At 39.6% G+C, this 23,959-nt stretch overlaps 1 protein-coding gene across 1 annotated transcript; it reads right to left on the bottom strand.

Moving 5' to 3' along the window:
- Nucleotides 1-8,125: 8,125 nt before the first annotated feature.
- On the bottom strand, nucleotides 8,126-22,597 carry Pex2 (peroxisomal biogenesis factor 2). The gene is made up of 3 exons (XM_005361854.2): nucleotides 21,939-22,597; nucleotides 11,161-11,272; nucleotides 8,126-9,381 (listed from the first exon to the last, which is right to left on the bottom strand). The coding sequence occupies exon 3, from the start codon at nucleotides 9,362-9,364 to the stop codon at nucleotides 8,450-8,452; it is 915 nt and encodes a 304-aa protein (XP_005361911.1). The 5' UTR covers nucleotides 9,365-9,381; nucleotides 11,161-11,272; nucleotides 21,939-22,597; the 3' UTR covers nucleotides 8,126-8,449.
- Between the last annotated feature and the right edge of the window lie 1,362 nt (nucleotides 22,598-23,959).

Genomic DNA, 23,959 nt, shown 5'->3' with positions numbered 1-23,959 from the left:
AGAAAAAGAAACACTGTTTTTAAAATAATACTTGCATGCTTATGCATACCATACAAGTGCTTTTGGAAAAGGGGATGAGAAATTTTACATTTTGACAATTCATAAGTAATCTAGGAGGTATGAAATAGTCCAGATAGTTTTCAAATTGTAGTTACTATAAAGACAGACTTTATTATTATGCAGAAAATCAGGATTCTAGCAACTTAAAATCTTGTCTCTATGCTGCCTACTATTACATAAACTTTACACACAATCTAGAGGTATCTGAAAGGAGGGAAGTTCAAAATTAAGAAAATCCCTCCGTATGATCCCTGTAAGGTATTTTCCTAATTAGTTATTAATGGGCAGGGTCCAGCCCACTGTAGTCTCATCTCTGGTGTGGTGGTCCTGAGTTCTATAAGAAAGCAGACTGCGCAAACTAGTTGAGGCAAGCCAGTAAGCAAAACTCCTCCATGGCCTCTTCATCAGTTCCTGTCTCTGGGTTCCTGTCCTGTTTGAGTTCCTGTCCTGACTGCCTTTAATGACAACAGCAAGATGTAAGTGTAAGTCAAGTAAACCCTTCCCATCTTGGTGTTTTGACACAGCAACTTTAATCCTAAGAAAATTAACAAAATTCTTACATATATAAAAGATGTACGTACTAGCTGTACGAATGTTTTGTCTTTAGATAGAACTGCAACAAAGTAGACTATAGACCATAAAATATTTTTCAATGTTTTTATTCCTTTGCAATTACAGAGAGAGAGAGAGAGAGACAGAGACAGAGACAGAGACAGAGAGGGAGGGAGGGAGGGAAGGAGGGAGGAAGAGAGAAAGAGAGGGAGACAGAGACACAGAGAGAGGGGGGAGGGAGGGAAGGAGGGAGGGAGGAAGAGAGAGAAAGAGAGAAAGAGAGAGAGAGAAAGAGAGAGAGAGAGAGAGAGAGAGAGAGAGAGAGAGAATTTTATGGTATCCCCCATGCCCTTCACTTATCCCAGGGAAGGATTCTGAATCCCCCAAAGTACAGGAGAGGTTCTCTTGTCTTCTTCCGCTGAAACCCTTCTTCTTCACATCTTTGTAATTTTGTCAGTTTGTTTGATGAGACTGGGCCCCATCAACATCCTATCATGGCCAGGTAGAGATTCATAAAGCCCGATTCTTCTCTGACGAGTTACAGGAAGTTAACGGTTGCTTGGGAAAGACAGCATACCAGTGTCCCCTAGTAAGTTGCCGTTGGTCAAATGAAAATGCCCCTACTCACTCCTCATCATACTCATGAGGACAAGTATAATGAAATGTTATGGACAGGAAGATCTCTAAGAAACCTCTTCCTTTGTACTAATTAAAAAATACCACATGCTAATTGTAGCAAATCTGAGTAGAGAAAATGCAGAGAAAATCAAAACTGAGTCACAGCGAGAGGTGTTTAATGTTTATTTTAGTTGAGGTTTTACATCTTTGTTGTGAACAGGGCTGTACTGAACATAGTTTCAATAAATCTATCCTCATTCTATCCTCATAATTTATATAATTTTCTTCTAATCGATTTTGATGGACAGAAATATGTCCACATCAGCCCGATTCTGAAAGTCAGTGTTACTTAACTCAAAAAATTTATGGTTATTATTTTTTTTTGGCCCTCAGGTTTAGAAAAGGCCTGTTAAACAAAGTAAGAAGAATATATTATTCTGTGATTAGCAAAAAAGAAAGTTAATGATGGGAAGAACAGAATCCTTTCGGATCTCCTGGCCTTAGTCGTAAGTGGCTTTACCTTGTCTGACTCATTACAGCTGACAAAACAATAACTCAGTAGAAGCAATGAAGGCCACTGTGCAAAACACTTGCATTTTATTTTAAATAAAATATTTGCATTTATTTTACTTTTTAAGTTTAAAACTGTAAGCTTTTCCCTGAAGTTAGAGAAAACAGAAAGTTATCTGTAAACGAGAGGAAAAAAAATGTTACTTCAAATTTTATATATTCTCTGTAGTGTGTGCCCCCCACATACATGATACCTGTTTACTTATCTATGTTCATATGCACAGTTCATACTATTTTATATAAACATACAAACTAAATGCTAGGTAGAGCTTCAGATAACCAAAGACCATCAGGCTATAGAGATTCTGGCCAACTTGTCTGAAGGAAAAGAACCTTTAGAATTGTTCTGTTGCGGAAAATATCCTTCTAAATGTTCCTCTTATTGAGAACTATTGAGAAAAGTAGCGTTTGGTGGAAACAAGAATGTTTCAAATAAAAAGTTTCTGCCAAGTTTGAAGGCTTCTTCAAATATAGCAATACTAATTTCCGTGTCTTCTTAACCAAATTATATAGAACATAAGGTAGCTCTTATTGATGATCCATGGCCATTTTTTAAACCACAATTGCTATTCACTGTTAGTCCTCAGAGGCTCTCTTCCTATGCTGCTACTAGATTATAGGTTTTATTTTTTAATAAAGAAAAAAATTTTCCTTTGATATAAGGCTGCCCATTATTACATGTTTCTGTAAGACCAGTTTTCCTTCTCCTCTTTTCTGCTATTTTTAGTTTGCTAGTGAAAGTTCATTAGCACTCTATTCAAGGTATGGTCGACTTTGAATGGGAGCCAGAGTATAGTCCCAGGAGCAGGACTTTCTGAGTGGACTCTCAAAACCTGTGTTTTCCCAAGGCTATGATATGGGTGACACCTTTCACAAACTTAACTGAAATAACATATTGCTCACAACGACTGTTGTTTGGAATTTCTTGCTGTCCATCTTACTTCTCCACAAATTATTCCCAGTAATCCCTTGAAAATGCACACCCGATCATCTCATTTCTCTGCTTCAAAGCTTCCTGTGACTTTCTTATGCTTCAAACACACACACATTTTCACCCTTGGCTTACAAATGTGGACATAGCCAAGCCTGGTGAAAACTTCTCAGCCACCCCATTCCCTACATCCTCTGCTCCTTCCTCCGGTGATCTGATCCTGGGACAGGTAATAGACCCTCCTGTCAGTTTAAGCCCCTCATCAGAGAGGCCTCTTGGAAGTAGGGCCGACATTGCCCTTGCTGCTTTCTTCAGCAGGCTCAATCTCCAAGAATGTACAAGTCATGAGAGCAGGCTTTGTTCTATTCACAAGTACATTCTGAGTGCTGAAAAATGACAGCAGGGGCTCATAAACAGTTTTTGAAAAAGTGATTTATTTATTTCCCACTTTAAATCTAAGACATAGATATCAAATGCCTATTTTGCAGGGGAATGTTGACAGAGGTTTCTGTCCTGCCCAGTCCTGCAGTCGTTCAGTCCCAAAGAAGCACACAAGAGGCCTACATTAATGATAAACTGGTTGGTCTATTAGCTCAGGTGTCTTATTAACTAATTCTTACATTTTACATTAACCCATTATTCTTGTCTGTGTTAGCCACATGGCTTGGTACCTTTGTTAGCGAGGGATTCCCATTTTGTTTTCTCTGCAGCTGGGTGACAACTGCAAAGTCAGCCTTTCCTAACTGCAAAGTCAGCCTTTCCTCTTCCCAGAATCCTCCCATTCATTGCCCCGCCTCTACTTCCTGCCTGGTTGCCCCACCTTTACTTTCTGCCTGACTACTGGCCAATCTGCATTTTATTAAACAAGTACAAGAAACAAATTTGTACAGAGTAAAACCATTGTCCCACAGCAGGGGAACACATGAAATGTTTAAAAGCTTAAATACATTTGTTCAAACTGAATCACTCATCATTTAAAGCAAGGGAGTTGTGCAAGGTTTAGGGCATACATGGGGCTAGAGCTCTTACTGATCCATCAGGGACTAGGATGCATCCCTGAACCCTCACTGGTAACACACAGGAGAGACCCTGAGTTGACAAGCTGCATGGGAGAGAAAAGAAACTCTGTGTTTAAGATTGACAAAGGGAAATCATGAATAACTGGTGGCTGAGTTCTTGAGGCTAAAAGAGAGGAGCATCACATAACGATTATGGTCCAGTTCTCCTGAATGATGAGCTCTGGAGCAACTGGGGAGTAAAAACAGCTGCCTCTCATTAAACCAAACCTGGCAGTGCCCAGGGAGACAGGGCCTAATAGAAACCTCTGAGACTGTCACAGAACTTGGCCAGGAGGCCTTGTCACCTACAGCAAGGCAGAGCTCCTAGAGCAAGCACTTGAGTGTGTCAGTCACTCATAAATCCATTGATTACTTGCTGTGCCATTAGCTTGTAGGGCAAGTATCCCACGAGAGAGGAAACAGCAACCAAATTTAAAATGTGAAGATGACACTGTGTGTTATATGCATTAAGACATGCCACCACATTCTTCTTTCGGGGATAGTCTTGATGGTGGTAGCACACTGCCTCAAGCATCAGCTTCAGCTGGAGGGAACAGCTCTGCTCAGAGTGCCTTCCTTCTCAGAGAAGCCCACATTCAGTAAGTGCTAGTGCTGCCCTCGGAGTTGGCGACTCCAAAATCTACCACTTCTGTTTCTGCTTTGTTGTCCATACCTTTCACAATGTGGATCTCCAATATACACAGCAGCCTGCAGTAGGTGTTGCAGGCTCTGAATCCGTGAATTCAAGAAACCAGACTTCTAAAAAGTCACAGCTGCACTGATCATGTACAGCTTTGTCCCTGTCATTATTAACAAAGCAACATAGAATAGCAACTATTTCCACAGCACTACCATTGTTCTTGGCATTATAAAGGATTCATGACAATTTACTATACAGCGGGATGCACATGGTTCCAGGTAAATACTAGCCTACCTTCCACAAGGCGTATATCCATGGAGAGGCTGCCTCCAACTTCTCTAGGATATCAAGAGATGACTGTATATATTTCTCAGATTTCATCCCCCTTTAACATCTGCTGCTAAACAATCTTATTGTGACACTGTGTGCAGCTAATAACATCCCCTTGAAGATAGAGTAGAAATAAAAGGCTTTGATTATCTGGTAAAAAACAAAATGCAGAATTTTTAACCCCTGGAATTGTTATCTAGTAGGGGATAGATGTTAAAAACAAACAAAATCTGCACAACAAACAGACACTCATACACATATACACACAAACACACATATTTACACACAGACACAAAAACACATAGACACATATATACACACATGCACATACAGACAAACAGACACACATGAAAAAAAAACCATCCAGAACTATTGGGTTGATTGAGCCTAGGAACAACAGGCAACAAAAAAAATCTCACAGTTAAAAAAAAAAATTAAGCATTTTATCATTCTGGCAGTGGCGGCACACACCTTTAACTCCAGCACTTGGGAGGAAGAGACAGGTGGATCTCTGTGAGTTAATGACATCTTGGTCTACAAGAGCTAGTTCTAGGACATGCTCCAAAGCTACAGAGAAACCCTGTCTCAAAAAACCAAAAAAAAAAAAAATGTATTTTATAAAGTGCTATTATGGTCTACATTACCATGCCGAAGGTATTGGCAGCTGTATTATGACAATAGAGTTGCTTCTTTAAGTTTATACCTAGTATATCAAAACAATATAAAAAGATGGTAAGTGTATCTCATACTAACTTCTATCTTTTCATTGTTGTATTCTAAGACATCCAGTTACTGTCAATGTTGTCATACCAGAAAACTGATAAGATGTTGTTGTTTTTCCCTGCCCAACGTCCATCTCCCCCATGAGAGCATTTCAGTTTCTTAGCGTGGCCAGTGTGCCCAAAGCACCTAAGTTCAGGGGGTACACATGGAGACGTGTCAGTGGGCATCTATCCCCGTCTATCATGTGTTTAGGAATGCACATGTAATCCCAAGCTGGGCATAACAATGAGTATTGTAGTTCTGCTGTGTTACTTGGCAAGAGGGTGTCAATCTGGTGGTATCAGAAAGCTGGCAGAATAGAAACCTTAAACTTCTGAAGTGGTCAATATTTTCCCTGAGAATAAAGTCAATTCGGAATATTAATGATAACAGTCATGGGAAGAATTCGTACTCTCACTTCTGCTGTGGTTTAAACCTGAACCGTTTTCTTATGTATGTATGGCTGCCCGCTGACTTAATTCGGCTATGATGCCTCTGACCCATCAGTGGACTTAATAATTTGATGTGATTATTGACAGGTGGAAGAAACTGGGTGTGGCCTACTTAAAGGAAGCTGGTCCTTGGATGTGAGCTGAGAAGAGTTGATCTGCTCTGCCTGTGTGCCATGAGGTAGCCATCTGTTCCCCAGTGGGCTTCCACCATGGTTTTCTGCTTTCCCTTATAACTAGAAGGAATGGAGCCAATTGATTATGGGGCTGAAAACTCTGAAACCATGCACCAAGATAAGTCCTTTCTCCTCTGTTTTCTAGAGCATGTTTTTCAGTGACAAAAATCTAACTAAATGGTGTCCTAAACATGTACTTATACCAATGTAAATAAGTTTGGTATATATTATACTGGATATATACAAAAATGGCACAAGCAGGGTTTGAAGCCAACTTTATGCCTTTGTCCCTCAGCCCATACAAACTACTGATCGGAAAAATGAGAATTCATGGAGTGAGCCTGTTAAAAAAGGGTTTTTTTACATTTATAGTTTTATGTGTGTATACACAGGTCCTGTGGCATGTGTGGACGTAAAATGACAGCTTGTGAGAGTCTGTTTTGCCCTTCAGGCACGTGGATTCTCAAGATGGGATTCAGATCCTCAGGCTCTGGAGTAGGCAAAAAGCCCCCGAGCTATCTCGCCAGCCTTCTTAAAGATACTGAAAATCTACGCCCAGATGGAAGGAGTTGTCTTGAATTCTTCACTTTGGTATATCAGCAAATCATTTTCAGTTTTCCCCAAACAATCTGAGTTGGAGATCATTCTCTCTCTCTCCCTCCCTCCATCTGTCTGTCTGTCTCTCTCTCTCTCTCTCACACACACACACACACATACACACACATGTGCATGCACACACTCCACAGTGCATACGTGGTGGTCAGGAGACATCGTTCTTTCCTTCTATCATCTAGATTCTGGGGATCAAATACAGAGCGTGTGAATCAGCAGCAGGTGCTTTTCCTCACTGGGTCATCTTGGCCAGCTCTGTTGCTTTATCTAGTGGGAACTCAGAGTCCTAAATAACAATTTGTGTCATTTCTTTCTACGAGAAAAAAGACAGCGCTGAGCTGCCTTACAAGGCTAAGGAATGTTGAAATAAGAAATGCATGTTCAATACGGGGAATGAAATACATGTGAATATTGTCATCTATATTTGAAAATTGTGTATTATCCTGAATTTTCAGTTTTTCACAACTAAGTTTTATATGAGAAAAAAGATAAATTTTAGATACATTCTTCTCAAACCGTGAAGCACCTCACCTAGCTTATACTAAATTGATGCTGCACTGACTCAACATTAGGTGAATGGACATCCCAAGTATGCTACTTTCCCTGTTCACTGCTTTATCTCCAGCTCCATCAATATCTTAAGTGTTGAATGAAATATGAACACAGATGGTCACTAGTCTACCACATCATATATTCATGTTTCTAGGTTTGTCCCTTAAAAACCATCTTTTAATATATTCTAATTAAGACTTGAGACTGATCAACACAAGCTAATTTGTTAATTTCCAGAAATATATATATATATAATATATATTTTATAGTATATAAAGTACACTGATACTATTTAACATGTGAACTAATTAGATTCTAGCATATTGTAAAGGTACAAAATTGATACTCTTTAAAGATAAGTGCTATTATTTTGGCAAAGTTATTAAAAACAGCACCAATATTCTCATATTATTTAACAAAGGGTTCATTTAGTGATTCTTCAGAGAGAAGAAGTTACTTGACATGCATTGCTAGTTTACCCTAGTACCCAAAAGACCTCTAGTATGTCACAAAATTACCAATACACTTGGTGAGACCAAAGATATAGACTCAGGAAATAGTGTTCTTTAGACTAGCTGTCCCATGGTCCCCAAACCTCGCTTCTAGGCTGCCTTAAGCACTTGTTTACCTTCTGAATATAAGAATTCAACTCTAAAGAGGTCTGCAGCTAGGGGCTGAACCTCTTCAAAACTGGCTTCAGGAAAAAGTTCAGGTAGGAGCAAGACTCTAGAACCTGAAGTTTAATATAACAGGGTCTTATGATGTTGGCTTATGACGTTCTGTCATTTCCGAAAATAAATGCATACTCATCTCAGAGTCTCAAAAATTGTTTATTTTTAGAGTTCGACCTTTTCTATGAAGAATCATTCTTAGTCATTCTCAGTATTCATCTGACAAAAATTTCCCATTATTCTGGACATTAAAAAATTTAATAGATGATTTAAAAAACTAACCTGAACATTTATAAGATTCCCTCATATCATTTAGTTTCCAGTGATTAGAATTTAGTGGCTCTTAGAAAAGAAGAGGACAGTGGCTGAGCAGCACATGCCTTTTCAAAGACACCTACATATGACATTGACGGTGACTAATACCAAGGACACACAATACATTTTCCCTCAGAGGAAACAATTTGGTTTCTAAAGAGCATTTACTTCTGACATTTCAATTCCTGATTTCAGTGGCTGCACACTGTGCACTTCTATGCCACACTTAGGACAGGTAAAGTACATGTCAAATAGGAAGCTACTTTTAACGCAGTAATAACAGAACACGTGGTCACATCCAATGGTGTGAGGCATTGTGGGCCACTCTCCACACAGGGCACATTCTTTGCCACTGCTGGCGAGCGCACTGTCACTAACAGTGCCGGTAAGGGGTATGCACCAGGAAGACAACTTGGCTTTCAACTTCTGGATATTGATGAGTGGTAATAGGAAAATCAGAAACTCAGCAAAACCATGCCAGAGAAGTTCCCTATTCATGTACTCAAAGCCAACTTCGCGCATGTTCTGGGGCTTGCAAAATACAGAACGAATGCCAAGGAGGCGTTCTGTCAAAGTTGCAAACTTTCCCTTCTGCAGGAAAATCAAGAAGTTTATCAACTCACCTAATTTTATGAGTCCAACCACAAAATTCATGCACTGTTTGACTTTCCCGAAAGATGCTAAATGACGGTTTCGAAACAAATCATAACATCGTTCTTCTAACCATCGACCCCCAATGGTGCACATGGCGTACCACAGTTTCTGATTTTTACTTGGTGGCTGGTATCTTGGGCTGGAAGAGAAATCATTTTTGTACTGAATATTCAGAACTGACTGCCCCACAGTGGCATTTCTGGAGTAGACGGTGAACCTCCATAGGAAAAGCCACAGACATGCTTTCACTTCTGGTTCAAAGCGAGCTAAGAGCCCTGGCTTAAACCCATGAAAGCACTGAGTAAACTGGGACCACACGAGCTGCTCCAGAGCCTTGTTCAGTTCAAGGGCATCCAGCTGACTGATCCTCAGCACTCTGTTCGCACTCTTCCCCTTCTCCTCTCTGCCCGCCATGTCTTCTCTGGAACTGTCTAGGAAAAAGACAATGAGGGAGCATCAAGCAACAGCAATCTTCTATTACTGCCTCAGCTGCCGGGGTTCACAGACATGGGCTGTTTACAGTGGGAAAACAACAAACAATCTCTTCTTAATCAGAACCTCTCTTTTCTTCTTCCTTTCTTTATGTCTTGCTTCATGCCCCTCCTGTTACCCCTTCTCAGCAAGGGACTCATGGGTAGCAGGTGAGAGAGAAGAACGAGATGAGGAAGGACAGCTATTTACTGATTGCAGGAATATACCTCTACATAATACCCCTTGGTTGGATATTCTGTCAGACAGATTAGAATCCTGAAACTAACAATGAGGCAGAGTAACACATCAAATGGAGAAGGATAATTTACATAGAACACGGCAATAGATGGTTAAATCAAGACCTCACTGTGATTTTCAGTGCTTTTAGGGGATTCAAAAGTGTGTTTTTTAAGTAGTCACTTAATCTTTCTCAAATATATTTACATTTCACTAATGAAATACTAGGGTGTGTTTTAGATACATACACTGTAAAGTACTTAATAAAAAGCATCAGTAAAGATACATACTATAATAATTTCATAGATGCACAAGTAAAGAAAGAGATGCTAAAGAAAAATCAAAATAATAAGTGAATTCTAAAAAGTTAATTAATGTTAGTTCAGTAGGTATGCCTCAGAAGTAATTTACAATTTCTAACGCGGCAAAGAAAAGCCTATCACTGCAGCAGTTGCTGCACAGATCGGTGGAGATCTCTTACATCCTATGAATGAACCATCAAACTCGAGCCAAAACCCAAATTTGCTTTAGTGTCTAAGTGGGTCCTTTGCTTCACCTACTTTCCTACATAATCTAAACATGTGGAACTCTAGGAAGCTGAGGGTAAACTTGTGATTGCCATGAAATAGCAAAAACGAGGAGACTTTCTCACCAAATGCACATTCTAAGTTAGAAGATGAATAATTCTGCAAACTTTTTGTACAGCATGGCTACTACAGTTACTAAGACAGCATGGATCTTTAAAGATGGCTATGATTGTGTCTTCACAATCATACACACACACACACACACACACACACACATGATGAGCTGTAATGGATGTTTGTTTAATAGCAGTACTTATCTCACAATGTATACATATATGAGGTCATCATGTTATTTACTTCATATATCTAATCCTTTTCAATTGCATGATAATAAAGCTAAGGGAAAAATAAACACAGTAAAGTGAATTTTCAGCACACCAAACTTAAACATGATCTCAAGCCCATAGCAGTAAAATCCAGAAGCCAGGCTCACACTAAGGCATGGATCTTGTGTACATCAGCTGCTGCCAGTGGGTCATGGGATCTGAAACCAGGGTTTTTTACCTGATCCTCCCTCCATCTTGGTAATTTCACCATGCAAAACATAGGCTAGAGACAAAAATGACCCTCCAATTCCCTTCAAATGTTATTATCTTATGAACTTTATTTAAAGGTAGACATTAAATGTTATCTATTAGATAGTAAAACAACTGAAAACATCCTAAAACAAATTTGTACTTCTTGAAATGAGGACTATCTCTGACAACACAAGACATTTTCAAGAAGTGAATTTTAATGCTGCTCATGTGTCCTAGATTGAATTAGTGGCAGAGACCTTATGCTTAACAAGTTCAAACACAGGAAGCAAAATGAGCCTTGAATAATACAGGTTGCTTGGTGACGACTTGCACTAAACCAGACATGAGCAATGACTTTCCTATAAAAAGGGCAATCTCCTTCTGAGGGAGCACTCACCTTTCCCCCTGTTCCTGTGGTCCCTTCTGGACTCAGCAGCCTACCCACAAGGCAGTGGAGAGCTCTCCTGCACGTTTGCTTCAAGAGATCCTCACCTCATACTTGCCGGGAGCTACAGTAAAGAAAGGGGGATTAAAAAGAGACAGAAGAGAGGCCTTTCCTCACTCACTAAAATAATCTAATCTAATCTATTGCCAATGAGTGTCAGCTCTTTGTCCAAAATATTTTTTTCTCACACAGTCATCACTCTCTAACTGCTAGAACCCATTTCCTAAAGAAGTCTGGCTGCTCTCCCCTCCACTGGGATTAGTTCTAGTTGCTTTATCTCCCTTCTGACCCATCAGACACTGTCCACCCTGGAGTCATTCTGGAACACAAGTCTTTCTGAACAGGTGCCCCAGTTCCTTTTAAAAGCACCCCTGCCACTTCATAACATGTATTTTTTCTTCTTCTTTTGCTTGGAGTATGTGTCCCCATTCTTCAGCTGAAAAACCTAAGTACTGGCTCAAGTACCATTTCCTCCTGGCTCTAATTTTGCTTGGATGCCCTTCTGGGGTTCCCTTAGCATCCCATTTTCCTTTTTTGGCCTCTATACTTTGGACACAATCTACTTTCTAATTATCTATTTCCTCTACTACATGGTAAGCAATGATGCTAAGAATATTTGGGTATTACCAGAGTAGAATCAGGGCACCTAGTTCCTGGTACATAAAGACATTTTAGAATTGCTTGATAAATGGATAAATGAGCAGAATGAAAGCTTAGGATAGCACACACAAATTCTATCTGCTAACTTTTAAAATGATTTCCAATTACCATAAAAAACAGATTCTTATGTACTCAACCATGTTTGTGGTCCATCTGCTATTTATCAGCTGTGTTGGAGACTCTGATATGTAGTAGAATAAGAGACAGTTGTGACCTAGGTTAAAAGAGGGGGACTGTAAGGGCATGCTATAGAAACAGGCAAACAGACGGGGTAACTGATTTTCTAGGGGAAATTTAGGACACTGTGCCTCCATCCTCATTTCTGGAGACAGGTTCCTGGCAAAGAGCCATCTAAGACGGCCCTGAGAAGAAGCAGCGGGGTCAATACGGTTATGAAACTAAAAACAATTAGGGAGAGGTGTTACAAAAGCCAGAAGCACAAAAAGAAGCAGAAAGCTGCAAAGGAAAGCAAGAAATGGATCCTAAAGTCTCTAGGATAGAAGCTCCAGGAAGGTAACAGGATTCAGACAACACTCCTAAGTGAAAAGCTAATCAGGTTTGCTCTGCAGACACTTGCTCTGGCCACTCACAGAATAGATTTCTGCTGGCTCTGAGGAGGCCTGGAAGCACACTGACCACTTAACAGGCTGTTAGGTTGATCTAGTGAGAAGTTAATGGTGGTGTAAGTTATAAAGCTATCAATGGGGACAAAAAAAAAGGAATGTTGAAGTCTAAAGTGGGGTGGGAGACCTGACACCATTTGACAAGAATTAAATAAAAATAATTGAGCAGAGTAGAAAATGACTGGATGGGGACTCAGTGCTCTAACATGGGAAATACATGACTATATGAAACCAGTTTTCAAAGTCAAAGGTTTCTATGAGATGCCTTGGTGGCTATCCTGTTAACATGGGACCGAGAGTTTGGGTGCAGATTTTTATAAGTCCAGGCATTTCTAATAAAATTTACCTAGTTAAACATTAAATGAGGAAGGCAGTGATACAAACTTCTGTTGGTCCATATCTCCTCACAGTGAATTCAGCTTTCTCTATAACAAGAATCTGATTTTCATACTTTTCAATTGATAAAAGAGATATAAAAATGTATAAGAAAGATACATATCTCTTTTTGTATTCTACATACTCTATTCCTTCCATGTCCCTCTATCACAGTGGTTTTCAAATTTGAGAGCTTATCAGAGCCACTCACAGGATCTGTTAGATGCTGAGTTCCACTCTTAAGAATTCTGATTTACTAGATATGTAATGGTACCTCCACAGTTCACGTTTCTCGTAAGTGCTCTAGAGATTTTGAGAACTTCTGGGTGAGTCAGTTTCAAAGGTAAATTCATCTTTTTTTCCTTCCTATCATCTGTATGCCTCAATACTGCATGTTCTTCCTGTCATTCATTTCTAGCTGGTTTTCATCACTTCATCTATAAAAGCTGGTATAAACCTCACTGACTCAGCACGTCTTTTTCTATTAAGTAGTCCTTGTGAAATTCAAGGCCATTGTTGATTCCACAAAAATCCTGATCATTATTGGATCTTGGAATTCAGAGAAAAAGACATTTCCTGGCTCTCACATAAGACTATCATACAAGTCCTAAAAACAGAAGCAATCAAGTAAACAGAACTAGGTGCTATTTTCCCTAACGTACTAACAATATGTACTAACAGGAAAAACAAACTAGCACTATTTGATCAGCTAACACAAAGCTACATGGTTGCTTGCCCCATCCATCACAAACCTGCTCCCCGGTGCTGAGCTGGAGAGGTAGCATTCCTAGCCAAGGGGCAGATGAGATGTGATGCCTGCTTTACACGGTCAGTGTGCTAATTTACGCATCTCTAAAGACTAGGGTTGTTAGAGTTCCAGATGAGAGGACATAAGTATCTTCATCTCGCCACTCTAGAATTCACCATGAAGACTGGCTGCTTACAGGAGCTGCTCATGAATGAACAACTGGGAAGCTGTATGAGATGGAGAGAGGTAGCCAGTCAAAGCACTAGGTGAAAAGCTGGACAGTCAGGAAGATATGTCAGCCTCCAGTGCTTCACTGATACTTAGTGAGTTGTCAGGGAATAGTTTCTCAGACACATAATCTTTTTCAAAATCCTTCTTTCTAGAGAAATCATACTTGAGACCATGTAGTAAAGAGGAATTTTTAATGACTGCCAGGAAAGGAGACTTAAGACTTAACACAGTCTAACAGATCCAATATTTAACAATACTATAAAAAATTCTTTCTTATTCCTTCTGTTATAGTTTAACATTTTTTCTTTGCTTTTTTTCCTCCCTAGGCCTGGCCCCAGTGTAGATTAGGAACAGCTGGGCTCACTCTCCTCCCTCGGTAAGGCTCTTAGGAGACCAAAAGACTTATTATTAAACCGCTCCTCAGCCTTTGCTTCCCCAGATGAATAATTTGTTTCTCTGAGTTTTGTTTTAGAGTTTATTTCCAAGATTTTAATAGTTTTGTGCCTTGTTTTAGTCGTAAACCTAGAACAAACACTGTCCACTACACTCCACAGTTTGTCAGCATGGAGGGTCTCACCTCTATTCCACACCCCTTTCAGACAACTGTGGCGCACTGAGGAAAGCAGAGTCAAACTTTCCTGGGCTCAAGTTCTAGCTCTGTCTCCTTTTTGCTATGTGATCAAAAAATTCATTAGCCTCAGACTCTTCTTAAAAGAAATAACAGCAACTCCAATGGGTTGTTGAGATTAACCTAGATAATGCTAGGAAAGTGGCTTGAAACTATAAAGAAGTCTTATTACCGCATCGTTATTACCTTGGCTAAGGATGGGCATAAAAGAAAAGACTACAAGTTGATTTTGGACAATCTCGTTTGAAAAGACTGCAATCTTCATTATTACTCACAATAATGCCTTAACCTGTGTCAAAAGAATTTGTTTACAGGAAATATTGACTACATCATTAACATGTAATCGTGGAAGAGAAACTGTAAACATAATATCACCATTACCTGTGCTTCTGTGAGAGGCAGGTAAGAAGGCCGACATAAGGCTTATTCACATACAGTTTGCCTCTGTCTGGAAGATCACATAAGAGGACTGCTCGAGAATCGGGTTGGGTTCCATCATTACTAACACACTCATCAATTTAACCCCATCAACACAGTTGGGACTGTGACTAGGAAATGAAGAAACCTCAGGAACACATGGTACTAACTGCTTTGGGTGTACTTTGTCCCATAGGGCAGGGCATAGACAGTTCAAGTACTTAATCCCTGGTTTATCAACAAAATAGTATACTCAGTTCTTCCTCTTGCCCAACTCCACCCAGTCCCTATTCTGGCAGGCACAGATCTTTCAGAATACTAGCTTTAGACAAGAGCAGTGCCCAGGAGAGGAAACTGATGAAATAAATATAATTGGAAGTTCAATTAATCTGATTATAGAATCCTCTTCCTTCCACTGCAGCATAATAAGATTTGTCCCGTAATAGGCGTGAAGTACAGAAAAATGCCATAAATGCCTTTAAATCACATAAAATCATTCTCAACATAATGGAAGTAGTCTGTGTTTTAGTGACTTCTAATTCTCTGACAAATACTTATTCAATTTAACTAATATTCATTGGGCATATAAATGCCAGGCAATCTCCTAGGTAGCAGGGATTTGATCTAAATATTTATTATCAGTGGACTTCCCCTCTCCTTTTCCCCATACTTGTTTAATACAACAGAGTTTTAGTAAACCAGAACTGGCCATGAATCCCTGAATCAACAAAAGGATCTCAAAATGTGAAAATACTGAACAGGGACACAAAACTCCTCAGAGGAAAAGATAAGTATCTTTCTTACTTTGGACAAAGGAACAGGCTGTGCAAAAAGCTTGAGATGTGAACTGGCTATGGTCTCACTGGGACTCCTAGAGATCGATTTCAGCAGGAGCTGCTGGAATGTAGCCTTGGTTAGTTAATCAGTGTGTTTTCATATGTCACCTGGCTGCAAAGAGTTAAGTCATCTGCTATGACGGAGGCAGAGAGGCCTTTCACAAGAGATGGACTAGGCCACACTGGACAAAGGACCTAGGCTGTTAGGGATGCTGCACAGATGCTGTAGGCATGATGATCACCCAGAAGTGACATAACAGGGTGTACATTTCAGAAGGTCAGCCTGATAACAGAATTCCCTGAGCTAGAGGAAAACTGCTGCTCAAGAGAACAGTTCCAGGACTTCTTCCAAATTTTGAAAAACATAATTTATTTTCAATTAAAACTTTGCAAATAAAAAGAAGATATTAATTACATTTTTGGATATATAAATTTCTACTACTTTCTATAAGCCAGTAGTTTCTAGGATCCTTTTACAGTGATTACCAATACCAAGGCTCAACCACCGGTCAGTCCATAGGTTCTTTACTTTCAATTTAGGTAAGCTTTATACTTCAATGTTTTGGGGTTCTTTTAAACTGGTACTAAGTTTTATAAAGGTTGGCTCAAAGTTGAAAGGTTCAAAAAATAAAAGTCGATCTGTCAATCTTTTTGCTCCTGAAAACTAAAATTATCCTGAATTAAAATAATAATAGATTGATATTTTTCAAAATGCCCAGGCAAGTTTCATCCTATTCCACCTTTTAATGCCCAACCTGATACTTTTCTCCCTCACTTTCTAAATCATGATAAACTTAAAAAATATTTATTATCCAAGCAAATAGTCACATTAAAGTGATTAAAATTATAATCTGTGATATACATTTTAACATTAGAGACAGATTCTAATACTTTAAGGATACATGGGAAAGATGCTAAAGGCAAAGTTAGGAGCAAATAAAAAGTCTAATACCTAATAGTGTTAAGGGAATTAAAACTAAGCTGTCAAATAAATATGTTTAAGACTAAATGACCCAGCACTAAGAACTGTTAAAAGGGTCCCCTGCTGAAATTTTATCAGGGGACATGCCACACTGCTTTCCTTTCAGATTAAAAAGAAAAATCCTGGAAATAGGTTTTGGAAGAGCAGCAACATATAACCCATGCCTTAAATGACTCCTGTTTTCTTTTTTATTTTCACTGCCAAAAATAAAACCTTTATCATCAACATCACATTAAAAAAAACATAACAAATGATTTTATCTCATTGAGGAAGAAGGAAATTTTCGGGATGTACTTTAAAGCTTTTATTGAGTGTGGTGCAAATTTTGAATGAATATATTTTATTTAAAAACACGTTATTGACAGAAATCTATCAATAATAATGTGGGTATTGTCAAGGGCCTGTCAATATTAATGTAATTATGATTAAGAGGATAACATGGATTTTAGCTATAATACCAAGTAACATCTCCTCCAATACTGCTATCAATATACACATTATTATTGACCTGTTCTGGGACTCTCAGTACTAGATGTATTACCGTTAAACATGTTTGTCAATGCATACTGCCTACAGAAATTCTACATTTAAATTTACAGGCCTGTAAACTTTGTCAGCAGAAACCTCTGAATTCCGATTAATCTCTAAGTTACCACACACGCCCACTTCCCCTGCCAGGTTCTTTTACATCCTAGCAACAAGGAACACACCCTTCATAGGACAAAGTCACTGCTATACTATCTTAAGAATTCTACTGATCAAAATGGATGGAACTGTACTCCATTTTATTTCTTTCTACGTTTCTAAAAGTTTTAGGCTAAAAGTTCATACCTGGAGGTTATATGAATAATCTCTAATCGTATATCTTAAGTTTTGAATCTATGTTCTACTACTTTATCTTCTTTGTGTAGTCAGATTTACTGTCCATTGTACTGAAATCAATACTAGCAAATGGGACGTGAATCAGAAAGGGACTTACTGGATTCCCAGAGAACACTTCAAACATAGGTAAAGCTATGCTGAGATACATTAAAAAACCCTGACCTCTAGCACCCTGAACAGGCCTAAAACCCCAAAATTTGTAAGTTCAAATCCCACTTCTGCTGAACTTGCTACATGAATTGCTCTTATTCTGTTGTTACTCTCTCTGTCAAACAAAGATTCAGTTTCAATATTTCATAGAGAGACAATGTGATAAATCACAATAATACTCATTTGGATACAAACAAGATAGATACATGAAGTTTTCAAACTGTGGATATTAGGTCTCCAAATTCTTTAGCTGGAACACAGCTCTTATAAAAATTCTAGTATTTTTTTTAACTTTTCTAAAATTGTACAATGATAAAAACAGTACAGAGTTCTCAAAAAGGAGAGCAGGGACAAGCTTTGTACCAGAGCGGGGTGGGGGGATGTATTTTATTCCCATTTGGAAAGAGGAAGAAACCAAAGAAAATGGTAATTTTTCAAGACTAGAATTGATTTTACACACACATACCCAAAACAAACAAACAAACATACTCACCCCCAAGGTCTTGCTTATTTTAGCTACTGTTTACTTGTTTCAGTATCTAAAGTTAACCAAAACGCTATTTTAAACCTTAAAACAAAGTTTCCAATACCTTAACCTAGCCTCACCCACTTAATAAAAAGAAATCAGCAAGGTTTACATAGTCTTTCCTTTTAGAAACCTGCTCTTTCTGCATCATACAAAGAGTAGGCAGCAACACTAAAGAGATGTTTGAGTGCACACCAGAGGAACAAAGAGACTACGGACAATTCGTTTTACTATACAATATTCTTCATTTACTGGAGAAACAAACAACTGTAGACAAAACTGGTAATTTACAGGAAGTGTTATAGCAAAGCTTGGAAGGGGGAGGAAACTGGGACAAACAAAAAACAACCCCTTCCAATTGAAGACATGGTAAGAGTGAGCACTGATGCTGGAGAATGCTGAAAAAGGAGCAGAATACAGGATAAAGAGAGAGCAAGGGAAAAAATAACAAATGGGACACAAAGATTAGTAACTACAGTTGAGTCACAGGGCTAGAAGTGGCAGAGCCTTGTTCTGTTCTTGTGCCCTCTACGGACAAGGTGACAATAGCCCGGAAGTATAAATACTTTCAGGTGGCACCAGAGGACACAGAAGGAATTATTTTCAAAGGCTAAGTATTGAGTGCAGGGATTCCAACTACAGGAAAACCTACAATCCAAGCTTGCAAAAACATCCAGATAAAATACCTGAAGAAATGGCTTCAAGTCAGTCTATATTTTTTTTAAATCAAACTGCTTATGAGAATTCCAGACCACTTGAAAATTATTATAACAAAGATTTAATTGCAATTTTTATAGCAAAAAAGAATGGGAAAATATCCTCAAAAAAGAGGTATCGATCATAGAACAGAACAAATTACGATATGATACATAATTGTACCATATACTATTTCCTTTATATTGTGTCCTGAAAACATTATAATACAGTAGCTGTTATAATCTCTACTCTAAATCAAAAAAAAAAAAAAAAAAACTATTTCCTTTATATTGTGTCCTGAAAACATTATAATACAGTAGCTGTTATAATCTCTACTCTAAATCAAAAAAAAAAAAAAATAAGATGAAGGTAACAGTAAACTACTGGTAATCACTACAAAATTGCAACACACACAAACTTAGAATGGGTGGGTAGTTGCTGAGCTTGAAACAAATGTAATTCCACAAAATGAAAAGCGAATTTTTGCTCCTAGGAATGATTCAAAATGCCAAATTCATAACCAAGCTTTCAGAAGTACAGATGGAGAAAAAAATTAAAGGAATGTGGTAGATCACCCATGCTCTCACCCACATTCCCTCCCCTATACATGCGGTCAGAGAATCAGCCAGAGGGATTGAATGTCAAACCTAAACAGAGAGACTTATATGGGTGAAAAATGTGGCATGATCATTTATTATGAATACAGATTTATGTGTATGGTAGATGTCATGCCAGCTCATCCAGTGAACACAGGGGCTGCACGTGATAGAGACAGAATTACTTTTCAGCTCCTGGCTTTTGTGTTTTAAGAAGAAAGAAAAGACAACTTGGATGGTATTTTATCTTACTTTGCTCACTCAGGAAAGAAATCTGAGCTCTGATAAAAGGAATACATATTAAACAGAGTTAAAAAAAATAATGTAGAAAGGGACTTTCTGACTGTATGGAAGGAAATAGGCTGGAAAGACAAAAAAGCTACACTAGCAAGGCCAAAGGATATATAATCCTTGTCCCTATCTCTACTACTACGTATAAAAACCACAGTATTGTGTTAAAAGGGACAGTGACAGGCTCACAGTCAAAAGGAAATGGAATGGTAGAGGCTTCTCTTCCAAGGTTTCTCTCACATTCTGAAGAAATAAAAGCTGGACAGCCTCCTTCACAGAAAAGAGAGAGGAACATGTAACCTGTATTCTGGTTGCACAACTGGGGTGGGGGACGCAATCTTAAGTGAATTTTGCTTCAGACATAAAATCTGACATGGCTCACAGTTCGAAAATTACTTTATTGCCCTGAGGAACAAATGGTGCTAGATTCCTAGTCTTACTAGAGAAGTGATGACCAGCAAGACTGCACGTAACTTTAAGGCTAATTCAGCAACTGAATTAGTCAAACAAAATTATGGCAAGGACTTTATGACCAATCGATTAAGCAAAGCATGAATTACAGTTAAAAAACAAGACTATCTGAGAGGAAAAGAAAGAAACTAGGAATGAGATGACCCATCGTAAAGACAAAACTAAACTTGAAACAAATATTTCATAAACACGAAGCAGCATTACCAGGTTTGCAGCTTTTAGAAAGTAGGATTATTTAATTTTAGAAAGCCAGAATGACCAAGTGAATGCATACTGAATACAAGCGTTCAATTGTCCTAAGAAAGAGAATTTTTACGCGCAAAGGAAAGGCAGATCATCTGGTCCAAGATATGAATTAAACTTTAACAGGGACACTGTTATAAAAGAAGACATAAATAGCTGTGCTTGTTAAACTACAGCTGACAGTCGGCTTGCTTTGTCTCTCCTCTGCATGGCTCCAGGAAATTTCTACAAAAGTTCTTTTATGGAACAATTTTCAAACCACAGATTGAGTGCTACCTCTAATTACTAAAGAGGAGAATTAGGCCAAAAGGTAAAATTGGGCAGGGGCAAACTATAATCAGGACTAGAACCTAATTCTTTTCATTTTAGTGGTCTATTATGTTCTGTTATTTTACTTTTTAAAGAAAAAAAATGAGGTTCTTTTTTCTAAGTAATTCTGCTGACTCCTTTTTCAAATCCCCTGGCTCATGGTCTTTCAACTGTAATCGTTCTGGATACAAGTAATTGGTAATACAAAAGAGATCAAGTCAGTAAAAAGAAAGAAAAAAGAAAAGTCAGCCACTTCAAATTCATTCTGCTCAGGTTTATCTAAAGGCCACACATTCCTGGAAGGTGTTTTGACTACAAACTGGTAAGGTGGGCTGGGGTTGGGGCTCTTAAGTCATCCCATAATTACAAAAACTTGTCAACATGAAAAGCTGGCAAAGGGTGCCATAAAAAATCTGAAGGTGATAGACTGGAAATTTTTCAGTCCGTGAAAAGTCTTTTTGCTAAGTATCTGGTGTGTGGAAAATGGCACGTAAATAAATTAGTGAACCAACGACTTTTAAGGATCCCAAAAGAAAAACAGAAATGATTATCATATTCCTTTTATCAAACCAATGAATTTCCATACTTTCTACAAGCTATTTCCTAAGAAAACCTTCCATACATCTGCGCACAGATACCAAAAATGAGTTTAAGTGAATGGGCTCTCAAAAAGGTCGAAACTCCAACACACTGAAATACAAAATCTTTTTTCATGTACATTCTGATTATGAACCCCGAGAGATTTTTAAATCTGAGTTTAAGAAGCCTAGGTACTAGGGCATGGAGGTGATTTCGGGGATGTCTGAAAAGTCGCATCGGGGAAAGCAGTAGCTCGCTCCTAGCATTGTCGCTCTGTTTGTGTGACAGCGCTACGGGGGTGCACGGACTAGGAGTCTGCATTTGTTTTATTGCCTTTCCGGAAACCAAGAGACACACTGGCTCCTTCCAGAGAGACAGGAAGCAGAGCGGCCTGCAGCCCAGGCAGGCGGAGCGTCGCATGGCCGTCCTCCGAGACTGCCGGGCCCGCAGGCCGGGCAGCGAGGCTGAGCTCCGGGCGGACACTGACCTGCGGGGTCTGCGGAACCTTTCCTCAAACATTTTCTGGCAAGCTGAGCTTTCCCCAGCCGAAGCTGCGGCAGCCCCGCTTCCGGGATTCGCGGGCTTCCGGAACGACGGAAGACCCGGAAGTGGCTGAAGAAGAGACACCGAGCAGAACGGCTTCCAGGGTCTGCGGAGAGCCGGCGAGGGCCCGGCCACGGAAAATGCCGAGGAGCCGAGAAGCCGAAGGGCCGAACGGCCGAGTAGCCGAAGAGGACCTGGTCCTCGCTCTGGGATTGGTCGGCTAAGCTGCGTCTGCTTGGCCGAAGAGTCACGAAGCGGTCAGCGCGGGGTCGTGGCCCGGCGTGAAGAGGCTTCCGTGTCGAGGCCCGGCGGGACGCCTGGGCTCTGCGGGCGGGTTCAGGGCTGCCGGACCAGCGCCGCCGGGTGGTGGTGGGGCGCCTGCGCACAGGAGAGCAGAGGGACGACCTTGTGAGGAGGACGTCCTCTCCTCCTGGTGGGTGTCATGCTGACCGTCTCCCCAGATGTGAGGCCATGCCCTGGGTCCCCCCCATCAGGTAGCTCCTCTGAGCAGGGGCTGCTAGCCGCCCGCCGTGTGGGGTGCAATCCCGGCGACAAGGAGCAAGAATGACCTTGACCGGTGGCTTGGTTGGAAGGTTCTTAGGAAGTCAAGTAGAGAGCCCTACTCAGAGGAACCCTCAAGGTCCTTTCAATGCCTGCAACCCTGCACCCACCGTACACCAGTTGCACTCAGGCTGGTGGGGGTAGTGGTACAAGAATACGATTCTTCCTCCATGTATTTTATTTCTCTAATTGCTCTGTGCAACAGAGAGTTCTTATTCAAACTGTGAAACATGGACAAAGTATAGGAGAAAGGAATAAGGAACTCTGGTACCATTCAGTCCGTACAGTGTTGGCTTATTTATAAAGACAGATTGCTGTCACTTAACACCTGGCATAACTTCTGTTCATTAAGGAGCTCTTGGGAGCAATATAGGCTGGGGAAGAGAGAAGGTCTACTTGAAACAAACTCCTTTTATTCTACCAAGTGACCCAACAATGTAGATGACACAGCAGGAGCTACAGGTTGGTAGGGTTTGAAGTTCAGATAGGGACAGGAGGAAAGTACCTCGAGATGTAGCCTATGAACCGCATGGTGGCCACTAGCTTCTTGTGACTAGTTTAAAATACAGACTGCTCTGTAAGGACATGATTCTAAGACATATCAAAAAGGGATACGAAAAGCTCATCAATTTTAGGTATTGATCATTATATTGAAAGTGTTCCAAATTTTTAAAATTACACCGAGGACATGATTCTAAGACATCAAAAAGGGATATGAAAAGCTCATCAATTTTAGGTATTGATCATTATATTGAAAGTGTTCCAAATTTTTAAAATTACATAATATAGTTCCCATTATTTTTCTGTTGGACAGTGTTGTTCAAAAGATTAGATTCTCTTTGAAGAGCAGGTGGTTGACTTGGTAGTGTAGGAATATGTCCATGTTGCCCTTCTCAGGTAGCCTACTGTGATTCACTTAATTTTTGTTTCCTTTGGAAGCTGTTTTTTTCCTGTGTAGCCATGGTTGGCACCAACAGCATTTCTGTCTCAGCTAAGATGACAGCTGTATGTTATCCTGCCTGGTTTCACTTGATTTTTATGAGAAAGATAAAGGTGAAATTAAAAACGAGGGCGACAGGGAGAGGGCTCCGAAACCTGAAGGTACTTTCTGGCAAGCAGGAGGCTCAAACTGGATCCCAGAGACTCACATGGTAGAAAGAGCACCTCCTCTTGAGTCGTTCACAGTGATTGTCCCATATAAACACATGTACACACACACTAATCAATTACATATAAACACGCACACACGATAAACAACTACATATAAACACACACACACACACACACACTGACGAAAATGGGTAGAGAAGACATTTTCAGTAAGCCTCTGAAGATCAAAGAGTTTTTTTATAGGTTTACGAACATCACAATATCTTAATAATAAAGATCCCAACTTTCCAGGAA

This window comes from Microtus ochrogaster, linkage group LG5 (assembly GCF_000317375.1).
Source record: "Microtus ochrogaster isolate Prairie Vole_2 linkage group LG5, MicOch1.0, whole genome shotgun sequence".
In the NCBI taxonomy this organism is placed as follows: Eukaryota; Metazoa; Chordata; class Mammalia; order Rodentia; family Cricetidae; genus Microtus; species Microtus ochrogaster.
This window is presented reverse-complemented; position numbering and strand designations above follow the sequence as displayed.